General features: G+C 50.7%; 1 protein-coding gene across 2 annotated transcripts; it reads left to right on the forward strand.

The window, feature by feature from the left end:
• Positions 1-165: 165 nt before the first annotated feature.
• Positions 166-8,606, forward strand: GPN2 (GPN-loop GTPase 2). 2 transcript variants are annotated; one of them, XM_035019390.1, is made up of 6 exons: positions 181-386; positions 435-780; positions 1,572-1,728; positions 3,820-3,980; positions 5,008-5,138; positions 7,961-8,606. In XM_035019390.1, the coding sequence occupies exons 1-6, from the start codon at positions 370-372 to the stop codon at positions 8,031-8,033; spliced, it is 885 nt and encodes a 294-aa protein (XP_034875281.1). In that variant the 5' UTR covers positions 181-369; the 3' UTR covers positions 8,034-8,606. The 2 variants fall into 2 exon arrangements, with proteins under 2 accessions (XP_034875282.1, XP_034875281.1); XM_035019391.1 differs by having other exon boundaries at positions 166-780.
• The last annotated feature ends 4,118 nt before the right edge of the window (positions 8,607-12,724 follow it).

A 12,724-nucleotide genomic window follows, 5' to 3' on the forward strand; every position in this document is an offset into this window, starting at 1 on the left:
ATCTTCTAATTTGGGCCGGGGGACGGTCGGGAAAATCCGGGTTAAAGTCGCCCACCCCACCCCAGAGACGCGCGCAGACTCCAGTACCCTGCTCGGGTAGAAACGCCCCGCTCGCCACGCCCCCAGCGCCAAGCTGCGCCTCCGTCGGGAGGGCGGGACTTCCTCCCAGGGCCCCCGCCATTTCCGACGTCGCCCGGAAGTCGGGAGCTGGTCCGGTTAGTAACGGGCCGTTTGGTCCCCTTGCGCCGTCCAGGTACTTGCGCTTCCTCCGGGGACGCCCGGGCATCGCCGCCAGCCCCCGAGATCCCGTCGCCCTCGGCTCGTGTCTCTGCCGAGCTTATCTGCCCCGCACGGGCCCGCGTGCCGCCCATGGCGGGGGCCGCCACGACCACGGCCTTTGGGCAGGCGGTGATCGGCCCGCCCGGCTCGGGGAAGACCACGTACTGCCTGGGCATGAGTGAGTTCCTGCGCGCGCTGGGCCGGCGTGTGGCGGTGGTGAACCTGGACCCGGCCAACGAGGGGCTGCCGTACGAGTGCGCCGTGGACGTGGGAGAGCTGGTGGGGCTGGGCGACGTGATGGACGCGCTGCGGCTGGGGCCTAACGGCGGCCTGCTCTACTGCATGGAGTACCTGGAGGCCAACCTGGACTGGCTGCGGGCCAAGCTAGAGCCCCTCCGCGGCCACTACTTCCTCTTCGACTGCCCGGGCCAGGTGGAGCTCTGCACGCACCACGGCGCCCTGCGCAGCATCTTCTCCCAGATGGCGCAGTGGGACCTCAGGGTGCGTCTTGGTTCGAGCAGGCTCCTTTTGCAGATGGAGGAACTGGGACAGGGAGGACAGATGCCACGCCCCCATGTCACACAGCGAGGTAGGGGCCGAGTTGCTTTGGAGTAAAACTGGTGTGAGTTCGAATTCATGCTCTGCCACTGACTCGCTGTGTGGGCCTGGGTAAGTTAGTTTCTCTCTCTGAACCTCAGTTCTCTCATCTGCAGAATGGATGTGCTAGTACCCACTTTGGGATTATTGGAAGTATGGAAGGGGTTATGTAGAAAGTGGTATGGTGTTTTTTTTTTTTTTTTAAGATTTTATTTATTTATTTGACAGAGAGAGACACAGCCAGAGGGGAACACAAGCAGGGGGAGTGGGAGAGGGAGAAGCAGGCTTCCCGCCAAGCAGGGAGCCCGATATGGGGCTTGATCCCAGGATCCTGGGATTATAACCTGAGCCGAAGGCAGGACGCTTAACGACTGAGCCACCCAGGCGCCCCTGGTATGGTGATTGTTGTTGTGACTTGCTGAGCAAAAGTAAATGAAACAGAGTTAGATGCAATCAGAATTGAGCCAGTTGCCCACTGGGAGGCACAGCGCAAGGCATCTTGTAAGGAAAAATGCTCCGTATCTCCTGGCAGAAGGAAATGAGTGTCGCTATTAGAACAAAGCAGAAGCAGGAGGACACTAATGGGGAAGGCTTGCAGTCTGTCCTCAGGAGTCCCCAGCCTTTGGGGAAAGACATAGGCCGTGATGTTTCCTGCCTCCCCAGGCCACTCACCCTGTCTCTTCCTCCCTTTCCAGCTGACTGCTGTCCACCTGGTGGACTCTCATTACTGCACAGACCCGGCCAAGTTCATTTCCGTACTGTGTACCTCTCTGGCCACCATGCTGCATGTGGAGCTGCCCCATGTCAACCTCCTCTCCAAGATGGACCTCATTGAGCACTATGGGAAGCTGGGTGAGAGCTCCTATTCTGGACAGGCAAGGAGAAGGGAGCAGATCTCAGCTGAAGGGAGCTGCCTCCAGGGACCATGCATGGCTTGGTGATCATAGCCACAGGCAGGTCCTGATTCCTGCCACTCTGGGCCAGATACTGTTCTGGGTTTTGGGGACAAGAGAGTTATATAGTTGGTGCTATGTACTGCAAAGGAATTAAAACAAAATGAGTGGTTGGGAGTGAGTAGCACTGCTACTAAGTGAGCAGTGCTACCTGAGCTGAGACCCGAATGGTGAGAAGGAGTCAGCCAAGGCAGGACTCTTCTAGGCGGAGGGACCAGTAGGAGGAAAGGCCCTTAGGGAAAGAGTTTTTTGGGTTAAAGGAAAAAGTGTGAGGGGGAAGCCTAGGGTAGCTGAGGTAGTAGTCAGAGGAAGGGTGGTAGGAAATGAGGTCAGAGAGGTGGGCAGGGGCCAGAACCTATAATGTTGAAGCACCAGGGAAAGCCATTGATGAATATTAAGCAAGGAAATAGCATGAATTAAGAACGTCATTGTGGCTGTTTTGTGGAGAATGAATTGAAACGGGTAAGAATGCAAACAGAGATCCTTGAGGAGGTTCTTGCAGCAGTCCAAACAGTGGTAGTGGGAATGGAGAGAAGTAGATCGATCCAAAACTCACTCAAGAAATAGGGTTTGCTAGTGGATTGGGCATGGAGACCAAGGAATTAAGGATGACTCTCAGGTTTCTGTCTGAGCTAGTGGACAGATGGAGGTGCCTTTGTCGGGGTGCGAAAGACTGAGGCAGAAGCAGGAGGCAGGGGAGTTGCCTAGGGGCCTCATGGCCCGCACTTCTTTCCTGCAAAATTAGTGCGCTGAGCTGGGGGCATCAGTTCCCTAAATAGCATCTCCAGCCACAAAGGAACCTGGAGAAGAAAAGCTGAAATGACCAGCAGTGAACAGGAAGAAATGTTAGGATCACGATGTGTCAGGGCGTTGTCCAGGGAGGCCTGCTGGCTGTCAGTCAGGACATGGAGGGATGTCAACATCTTGGAGGGGCTGCCTCAGCCCAGAGTCCTGGTCCATCTCTTGGTAAGCCCAGAAGCCCCGTTTTATCTATGCCCATAGTCTTCCCAAGCCCCTCTCCCCACCCACCTTCGTGGCTTCCAGCCCAGGTGGCTACATGATGGTCCTTGACCTTTCTACCTCTGACTCTTGCCAGTCATCCTTGTAAGAGACTGATGTGCCAACCAGATGAGGCCATTGAGGCCCAGAGACATTATATGAATAGCCCAATGAATAGCCTGTCAGGCAATCCAAGAAGTCTGTAGGAATGCCCGGGGCATAATTCCTTGCAGGCAGAGGGATGACAGTTTCTGATTAGAAGACAGGAGACAGAGGGGCGCCCGGCTGGCTCAGTTGGAGGAGCATGTGACTCTTGATTTTGGGGTTGTGAGTTTGAGCCCCACGTTGGGTGTAGGGAGTGAGTCAGTCAATCCAACAGCCTGATGATTGCCTTGGCTCGCTCTGGGACGGACCAGTTGAGTAACCGGAGTGCTCGAGTTTTCCAGCAGAAATGGACAGTGCCGGGAGGCCCACTTTCCTTCTCTTAGAGGAAGTTTGCATTCCTAGAACTTGGAGTCATCTAGTCTGGTGTCCTCATTTTACATTCAGAAGGAGCTGGCCCAGAAAGTGAAAGTGATTTACACCGGAAGTGCCCTGCTAGAGTCCTTACAGTGCACGTGCCAGGTCCTGGGGGTGCAACTGCCTGACCCTGAACTCCATGTGGCAGGGACCCAGCACTGTTCTCGGGACATGTTCGATCTTATTATTTCTTACCATGGAGCGAGTACTTGTGTGTACCAGACACTGGGACTTAGAGCATTTAATCCTCACAACAGTCCCGTCTAGCTAGTAAATGGCAGAGCCAATGGGTAAAACCAAGTATTTTCTTCTGAGTAAGTTCATTTCACTGCCTCAACAAATATTTGTTGAATGAATGAATGAATGAGTGAGTGAATTAAAATAAAAGGAAGAAAGAAAGGAAATATGGTCCCTGTCCTCGGATCTTTTAGCCTCATATCAGCTGCTCCTAAACACCAATTTCTCTCCTTAGCTTTCAACCTGGACTACTACACAGAGGTCCTAGACCTCTCCTACCTGCTCGACCACCTGGCTTCTGACCCTTTCTTCCGCCACTACCGTCAGCTCAATGAGAAACTGGTGCAGCTCATTGAAGACTACAGTCTGGTCTCCTTCATCCCTCTCAACATTCAGGTACTGGGCACTAAGAGGCCTAGCCCTCGCGTAGGCTCTGACAGTGCCTGGGATCTCACCGAGCCAAGGGTACAAGAGGCTTTGAGGGGTCAAACAGGGGTTTTTGTTCTGGGTCTAACTATCATTCAGTCCCCTTGGTTTTAGGACCAGTGGCTCTCATGGGCAGGATTCCAATAAAGAGGGTGGGCCAAACTTTGGCCCTGTCTATTCTGTATTGCTGGGTTGTCTCAACACGTGTTCCCTCATCAGTGTGAAAATGGGTGATTTCAGAAAGTCGTCAACAAGGGATGTGACCAAGGCCAAAGACAGGTCTCTCAGCCTCCTTCAGGATGGGCAGTTGCCTGTTGACTTTACAAAGTAGTACCCAGCCCCTGTGTGGACTTGAGCAAACTTGTCTCTTCCCTGTTAAATGTCACATTTTTCTCCTCTAAAATGAGAAAATTGAACCCTACAATATTAATCATAACAGCTACCACTTACTGAGCACTTCCTGTGCTAGGCATTGTGCTGAGGACTTGTACATGCATTATTCTGAGCTCTCCTTGCCGTCACGTGACGTATAGACTATTCTTATCACTATTCTGAGAAGGAGCAAATAGATTATATACATATTTACTGGGTGTGCCTACTCTCAGCTAAGGACTGTGCCAGGCCCTGAGGATTACCTCGACAAATAAGTCCTTGACCTCAAGGGGTATAAAGTCAAATAGGGGAGGCAGATGAGTTAATAACTTGTCAGTAGTAAGTTGGTAGGATCAGAGCTGTAATAGGATAGCCCCAGGGGACCATGAGTGTGCACAGAGGAGCTTATCTGTTCCGATTTGGGTGGGTTGGTGGACAGGAAAGCTAGGATGTAGCCATGCCTCTGGGGTCATGTAGAGCTACTCCAGGCGCAGAAGCTGCACGTCCAGAGGCTTCGTGAGGCAAGGTTGAGGGGGATGTTTGGAGACTGCTTGCGGTTTGGTACAGCCTCAGTTCCACACGCCTCTGTTTCACTCACAAAGCTGTCTCTCTCCTCCCTGGCCAGGACAAGGAGAGTATCCAGCGGGTCCTGCAGGCTGTGGATAAAGCCAATGGCTACTGCTTCGGGGTCCAAGAACAGCGAAGCCTGGAGGCCATGATGTCTGCTGCCATGGGAGCCGACTTCCATTTCTCCTCGTATCCTTGCTCTCTAGTCTCTTGGCCACAGCCAAGTGGGAGACGTGGGGCTCAGGAATGGCCACATCTTCCCTTGTAGATGACTAATTCCGTGATGACCAGTTGGGCTCCCTGGTGACTGTCTCAGGTGCAAAGGCTGGTCCCTTAGAAGCCTTCAATATTGCTTGTATCTGAGGACAAGGGAGGATATACTGATTAGAAGGAGCAGCAAATACAGATGCTGAGTATTGAAAGGGCAGTGGTCATTTGGGAGAGATGTGAGGGCTTCAGTGTGCTTGGCGTCCTGACTGGGAAAGGGAAAGAGGATGTAGGTGGGCAGGGGCAGTAGAAGGCAGGCAGCGGGGGGCTTGGGTGCCCTGCTAAGGAGTGTGGCCCTCAGCTTGTGGGTGGGCAGTGGGAACCAGCATCGTATGGTTGTGCAGGGTGTGACGTGATCAGGCATACATTTTTTAAAAGCCCCTCCGAGTGAAGAAATTGCATTTAAGGGATGTGAGTGGGGGCAGGAGAGTGTTTACAGTCTGTAGATGAGAAGAGATGAAACATGAGTAGCGAGAACGGAAAGAAGGGTGTGAATTGGATACAAGGAGATGGACCACCGACCGGATGGTTATGGGATAAATGGAGGTAGAGCAGAAGGTCGACTCCCAGTTCTGGCTAATAGAGTGGTATGGGTGGTTGTGTTGGTCACTGAGGCAAGAAAAGAAGAGGAGAGGGCAGGTTTATCACATGGGTGGAAGGGATGGGCCCTGGCAGATGCACTGTGTTGGAGGGGACCCTGGGGACAGCCAGAGCTGTCTGGGAGGCAGCTGGACCTTCAGAACTGGAGCTGGATTAGTGACCATTGGGGTGGACCTAAGGTCATGTGTAGGTGCCTATCAGGTCACAGAGGCCCCTGTGAGGCAGGACAAGGAAATGCAGGCCCACTAGGATAGTTCCAGATACTTGACATCTACACAGCATGCTGGAGACCAGGGGGCCTCCAGAGTCCTTGGCGTGGAGGAAGAGAATTCCAGCCAGTACTTACGGATCTGTGTCAGGCCCTTCCACAGGTGGGAACCCAAGCTCCCAGGTTCCTAGGGAAACAGACACGTTATAAATGGCGGCAGTAGAGTGCTCAGTGCTCCCTCACACTCGCAGTTACTGTCAGCAAGTTCAACTGCATGTGCTCAGCAAGAAAGAGAAGGGGCAGTTCCAACAGCGCTGTGAGTTTTTGCACGCGGTGCGTTACCTTATGCGTTCACACGCGTTATCATGCGGGATTCTATTTATCAAACTGTGTATACTCTTTTTAATAGATGATTTAAGGAATTTTCACAGATATTTTTTAACCTACACATTTGTGCTGATTTTAGATTCTACCCCCGCTTCTAATCCTCTTAAGGTTCAACTTCACTCTATGTATAAGATGATTAAGGATTGGTATAGAGAAGGGGGAAGTCAGCTCTGCCAGTGGTGGGTATATAAAGAAAGCTTCATGGAGGTGGTGGCACTTGAGTTGCATTATCTTAAAGTGAGGGTCAGCCAGGCTGATGGAAAGGGAAAGGGAATTCAAGGCAGGGAGAACAGTATATACAGGGGCATGGTGGTTCAAGGCTGAGGTACATCTGGGGGGTTGCAAGTAGAATAGCGTGACTCGTGGGCAGGACAGGGCTTTGCCTGAGAGCAGGGATAGGGCCAGACGGATGGGCAGATAGATGCAGAGTTTCATGTGCCCTGCTCAGGAATGTGGACGTCAGGTTGGAGGCAAGGCAAGTTTAAGATTATTGCATGTCAAGCAGGATGGATTCTGCTCATCCTGAGTGACCCTCAGGGCCGACTTCCACAGGAACAAGGCATTACCTCCTGAGGAAAAGTGAAGTGGAAGCGGCGCAGGTTCCAAGTCAGTGTGAGTAGAGGTGAGATGGATTTTGGTGGCTGGATCCATAAGAGATGGGAAAGAAAGTCTGTAACCTGAACATCATTCGGTGGACTACATACCCTGCTTGCAGGATCTTGTTTAAACCTCATTCAGTCCCTTCTTGCAGACGAGGCAGTTGGGGCTCTGAGAGTGACAGGTGCAAAGCCTTCTCCCTGGATGTGTTAGAAGAACAGTTCAAACCTCAGTCTCCCTGGCTGTAGAACCTCAGTTTCTGATAGTGGAGTCATCTAGTAGAAAAGCCATGGTGGCCATCCTACCACGGTCAACGGCCATCTCCTCCTCAGGCCAGTCAGACTCCCAGGGCGTCCTCAGCAGTATCACAGTGTTTTCCTTTGTGAATCTGATTTGTATCCTTCCCACTCCACTTCCCTCCTGTTCCAGAGAGAGGTAGAAGGTACCCAATAGCCCAAGCGGAAGTTTGTTATCTTTGTGCTTCCCTCAGTTCCCTCCCTTCTTCTCACGGCAGAAGCGTTCAGAAACCTTTACTACGCACGTGCTGTGTGCCAGGCGCCATACTAGGTATTTTGTATTCATTGTCTCATTTGATCCTCACAACAACTCCATTTTACAGACGAAAAGAAAGGAAGTGGCAAAATCAGGACTTAAACCCCCAATGGTCTGGCTGGAGAGCACATGCCCTGGCACAGCCGGAGGGTCGGTGCTTCTCTGGTCCTTTGAGCCTCAGCAATGTGGGAAGAGGCAAGTACGGGAGCATTTGGGTCTGGATGTTTGGAGGGGCTTCTCAGACCCAGTTGGTTCCTGTTGCCTGGAACTATAGTGGTGAGAAAGGGAGAGGGGTGGGAGCCAGACGTGGTTGTAAAGCCAGCATCCGGAGGGGTCATGTCCTGCCCTGACCAGTGCCCATCCTTGCCTGTGCTCCCAACCTTGACGCAGCCTCCCTCAGGACCCTGGGCATCCAGGAGAAGTACCTGGAACCCTCAGACCAGTCGGTGGAGCAAGAAGCCATGCAGCTGTAGCAGCAGGCTGGAGAACAAGAGGCACAACCCAGCCCTGGAGAACGTGGCGGCTCCCAGTGACAGTGGACAGCGCAGTGGACTGCAGATCCAAGAGCAGTCTTCCCAACCAGAGCAGAGCACCCGCCACCCCGTCTGTGGTCATGAGCTCTTGGTGCGGTTGCCAGGGATTCGGGGCTGGCCCCACTTGGGCTATGATGGAATATGCTACAAATACAAGAGTTTATTTTCTCCTTTTCGTGATTTCTAAACTTTCTCTAACCATCCAGGCCCAGAGAGTTGAGGCAGAACAAGGGAATGTTGCCTTTCCTCAGAAGAGTCCGGTTTCTTTATCTGGGGCAGTGTTTCCCCCAAAGCACAGGATTGTGCTAGAGGACTGACACTCAGGCTCTGGTTGTGCGATTTGGCTAATTGTCAGTTTTAGCAGTGAGACTCAAGCTTGAGCTTTCACAGGCAACGCTTCCTAGCAGATCTGAACGTTTTATTTTCATGGTATTTATTTTACAGTTGTATTCCTTTTGGGCAAGTGTTAACTAGTTTTCCATTTATATGAGTGGTTAAAAGTTTACTTTGAAATTGTTTCTAAAAAGTGAGTTATTTAAAGAAAAATATTAAGTATATAACATGACATCATGAGTGTGGCAAAGATGAAGATGGCTTGAAGTTGGAATAGCGGTGTTTGCCTTTTGCGCTTCTTGCAACTGGTTGAATGCAATTCATATTTTCCACCAATAGGTGGCATCCCAGGCTTTTTTTTTTTTTGCAGCCACAGCCTGGAGGCAGCAGGGGACAGATGGCAGTTGTGCCAGAAGTCTTATTTGCAGACAGTTGGTCCTGTTAACACATGAGAAGGGCTTAGCATTTTACAAAGTACTTCCACACACATGCTTCTCGTGTGGCTCTCACAGCAACTCCTGGAGATTGAGACAAGACAGAATCTTATGAAGGCTCATTTTACAGTGAGGCAACAGATGAGGAGTTTGAACTTTGGTCAGCCTGGCTGTCTCATTGTTCACTTTGCTGACTTCTTAATTGTGAATTCTTTTTTTTTTTTTAAAGATTTTATTTACTTATTTGACAGAGAGAGAGAGCGAGAGCAGGAACACAAGCAGGGGGAGTGAGAGAGGGAGAAGCAGGCTTCCCGCGGAGCAGGGAGCCCGATGTGGGGCTCGAACCCAGGACACTGGGATCATGACCTGAGCCGAAGGCAGCCACCCAACGACCGAGCCACCCAGGCACCCCAGTTGTGAATTCTTGATGGTGAAAAGTCACAGCCCTTCTCCCACAGGATCTGTAGCCCATCAGGGGGAAGAATTTAAACACCTGTAGAATATTACTGAATCATAAATCAGGGGGACGCTAGGTCACTGGTGGTTTGGGCAATTGGAGAATTCAACTTAGGAAAATCTGTTCTGAGGTGTCATTGAGATGGGGGCGACTGAGCTTTGCTTCCCAACTTGGGGAGTCAGAGCAGAAGGAAGAAGAGTGAGGGGCGATGAGGAGGCTCTTCCAGCTGGGTAAGTATGAAAGCAGCCGACCTCCACTCCCACGCCTGGCCGTATCGGGGATAATAACTAGGTGCTGCTTCCCCAGCTGCTTTCATCTGAGAAGTTGAAAGCACCACACCCCTATTAACACCCTACAGTAGGTGGGGAGTATCAACAGAGCAAGCCAGGGAAACTGAGGCCAGGAGACACAGCCTGGGGACGGCTGAGTCAATGGTGGGGCCTGGAGCCCAAGAATCCTGACGCCCAGGTTGCTGGACAAATCCCTCATCAGGTAGGATGTGAGGGTGGATGCTGTTTTTGAACATAGTACCAATGGCTGTGGTCAGGGTTTCTGACGCTCACCCCATCACCCTGGCTCTCACCAAAGCAAATCAGCTGGAAGGAAGGTGTCATTTGAACTTTATGGCCTCGTATCCAAGCTCTCTCAGCATGCATTCTCTGCAGTCATGGAGTGGGGAGAGATGGAAGTCATCCAATACTTAATTTTCAGGCCTTGGTGTGACAGCAAGGCTGTTTTCTCTTCCGGTAAATGGAGTTCTGTTCACCTTTGATGATGGCAAAATGATTCCGTTCCCCTGCCATGGTGTGGGGACAACACAATGCAGAAAAGAGACACCTGGGTCTGTCTGTTCAGCATGAAACATGTGGGGTATGAGAAAGACCATCCTCCTTTTTGGCTGGCATGGGGCAACCATTCTTGAGATTTTTTTTTCTTTCCTGATAGAAAAAAAACTTGGAAAATGAAGTCACCCATAATCCCATAACATATGAATAATCAAAAATATTTGTAGGGGCGCCTGGGTGGCTCAGTCCGTTAAGCATTTGTCTTCGGCTCAGGTCATGATCCCAGGGTCCTGGGATAGAGCCTCCGCATCGGGCTCCTTGCTCAGTGGGGAGCCTGCTTCTCCCTCCCCTGCTGCTCCCCCTGCTTGTGCTCACGCTCACTCTCTCTCTCTCTCTCTGACAAATCTTTAAAAAATTTATTTCGGGGCACCTGGGTGGCTCAGTCGTTAAGCGTCTGCCTTCGGCTCAGGTCATGATCCCAGAGTCCTGGAATCGAGCCCCACGTCAGGCTCCCTGCTCAGTGGGGCGTCTGCTTCTCCCCCTCCTTCCCCCTAGTGCTCTCTCTCACTATCTCTATCTCAAATATTTTTTTAAAAAAAGAAATGTGAATATGCTATCTGGAAAGACTGACACATTTCATGAAAAAAATAAAATTTTATATTCAAATGTTTAATATATTTTGTGTTTTTCTTTCAGTCTTATTTTTCTGTACATGCAGAGGGATAGCTGCAGCATTTGTGTGAGAGTGGAATATGTACTACTTGCTTTGTAACCTGCTTTTTTTAGTTAACCCTATTTCATGCAATTAAAAGCATAAAGACCCTATTAAGGTCTACATGATAATATTCCATGGTAAGGCTATGACATTGATCACCTGTCCAGACTCCCATGGTTAGCCTAAGTCATTACCAATTTTTGCTCTTGTTAATAGTGCTGTGATTACATCTTTGTACTCAAATCTTTGAGTCTCTGATTTTTAACTTACGATTAAGTCCTAGAAATGAAACAGCTGATGTTTCCCAGGTTCTGGATTCATATTGCCAAAATGCCTTCCAGAAAAGTAGCACTTTGCATCTCCCAGGGACTGAAAGCGCTCTTCTCACTTCCAGACCTCACTTGGCACTTATGACCAACTTCTGGAAGGAGGAAACCATCTGAGTGCCTTAGATGGGACCTTCTTGGTCACCTCTGCTAACCACTGATATTAGGATATGTGCATTTCCTGGCTCTGAAGTGGGGACCTCCCCCAAAATTGGAAGATACTGTTTGGAACTTAGCAGAGGCCACAGCTAATTGGACAGGCTTCCAGCCCAGACAAAGAGGCTTAGGAGTGAGAGTGATGCCCTAAAACCCACAGAGCTGAAGCACAGCCAGTCTGCTCTCAGCTGTTTCTGAATTAGCAAAATGCTCACCCACCTCCAGAAAGGAAGCCTGATCCCATTAGAGTCTGTGGGAAGGTCTATCTCAGAGATTCTCTCTCCTTTCCCAGGGCTCCTGAGAAGGGGAGGGGAGTGATGGCAGACCCATCCCAGCACTACTAAGATCCACCCTGTTCTTAAAATTTTTGAAAGCGGGCACCTGGGTGGCTCAGCTGGTTAAGCGACTGCCTTCGGCTCAGGTCATGATCCTGGAGTCCCGGGATCGAGTCCCGTATTGGGCCCCCTGCTCAGCAGGGAGTCTGCTTTTCCCGCTTCCCCTGTGCTCTCTCTCTCAAATAAATAAAATCTTTGGGCGCCTGGGTGGCTCAGTTGGTTAAGCGACTGCCTTCGGCTCAGGTCATGATCCCAGGGTCCTGGGATCGAGTCCCACATCGGGCTCCTGGCTCAGCGGGAAGCCTGCTTCTCCCTCTCCCACTCCCCCTGCTTGTGTTCCTGCTCTCGCTATCTCTGTCTCTGTCAAATAAATAAATAAATAAATAAAAATCTTAAAAAAATAAATAAATAAATAAAATCTTTAAAAATAAATAAAAGTTTTGAAAGCAATAGGGAGGCCCAACTACCCCAGAATCCTGGAGGGAAATTCTCTAGCAAGCTGAGTAGCCCCTACTCCTTTCCCTTCACTTTTCTTCTCTCTCATCCCTGGCTGTTGAGCCCTCAGCCCTTAGAAGGAAGAGTCTGGATTAGCACATACTTTGATGGCATCAGGCCTGCTGAGGGTAAGGGAAAGCCATACGCCTCATTTCCAGCCCATTGTGTCCATTTCCAGCTAAGGATCCAACTTCAGGCAGCCCCAGATGTCCAGGTGGCCTGAGACTGAGGCTCTATGAGGGGATGGGCTGGGGATTTGGAGCCCAAATGAGGTGAGAAAATAGGAGTATTGGTAAAATCCTCTGGACCAGAATACATAGCGAAGTTTTGATTTTTTTCCCCCATCCAAAACCCGAAGCAGTTGAGGGAAACGAATAGCCCCTTTAAAGCCATCTGAAATAAATCTGCAGCTGTCTTGCTTCAAGAATCTGAAATCAGGCTTTCCCAAAAACGTACTGGACATTTGGATATTGGAAGGGTGTGTGTGTATTTGTATGTGTGGGGGGAATATCTGCTTGCTGTGCAAATACAGCATCAAGAAACGTTCCCTCGTGGGGCGCCTGGGTGGCTCAGTCGGTTAAGCGTCTGCCTTCAG

Source organism: Mirounga leonina, unplaced genomic scaffold (genome assembly GCF_011800145.1).
Source record: "Mirounga leonina isolate KUSES-001 unplaced genomic scaffold, KU_Mleo_1.0 Mir_173, whole genome shotgun sequence".
In the NCBI taxonomy this organism is placed as follows: domain Eukaryota; kingdom Metazoa; phylum Chordata; class Mammalia; order Carnivora; family Phocidae; genus Mirounga; species Mirounga leonina.

Bases quoted from the DNA above. Each gene is read 5' to 3' on its own strand.
- GPN2 (XM_035019391.1), top strand. From the start codon at position 370: ATGGCGGGGGCCGCCACGACCACGGCCTTTGGGCAGGCGGTGATCGGC. The intron at 1,729-3,819 runs GTGAGAGCTCCT...TTCTCTCCTTAG, and splicing joins TGAGCACTATGGGAAGCTGG to CTTTCAACCTGGACTACTAC. The intron at 3,981-5,007 runs GTACTGGGCACT...CTCCCTGGCCAG, and splicing joins TCATCCCTCTCAACATTCAG to GACAAGGAGAGTATCCAGCG.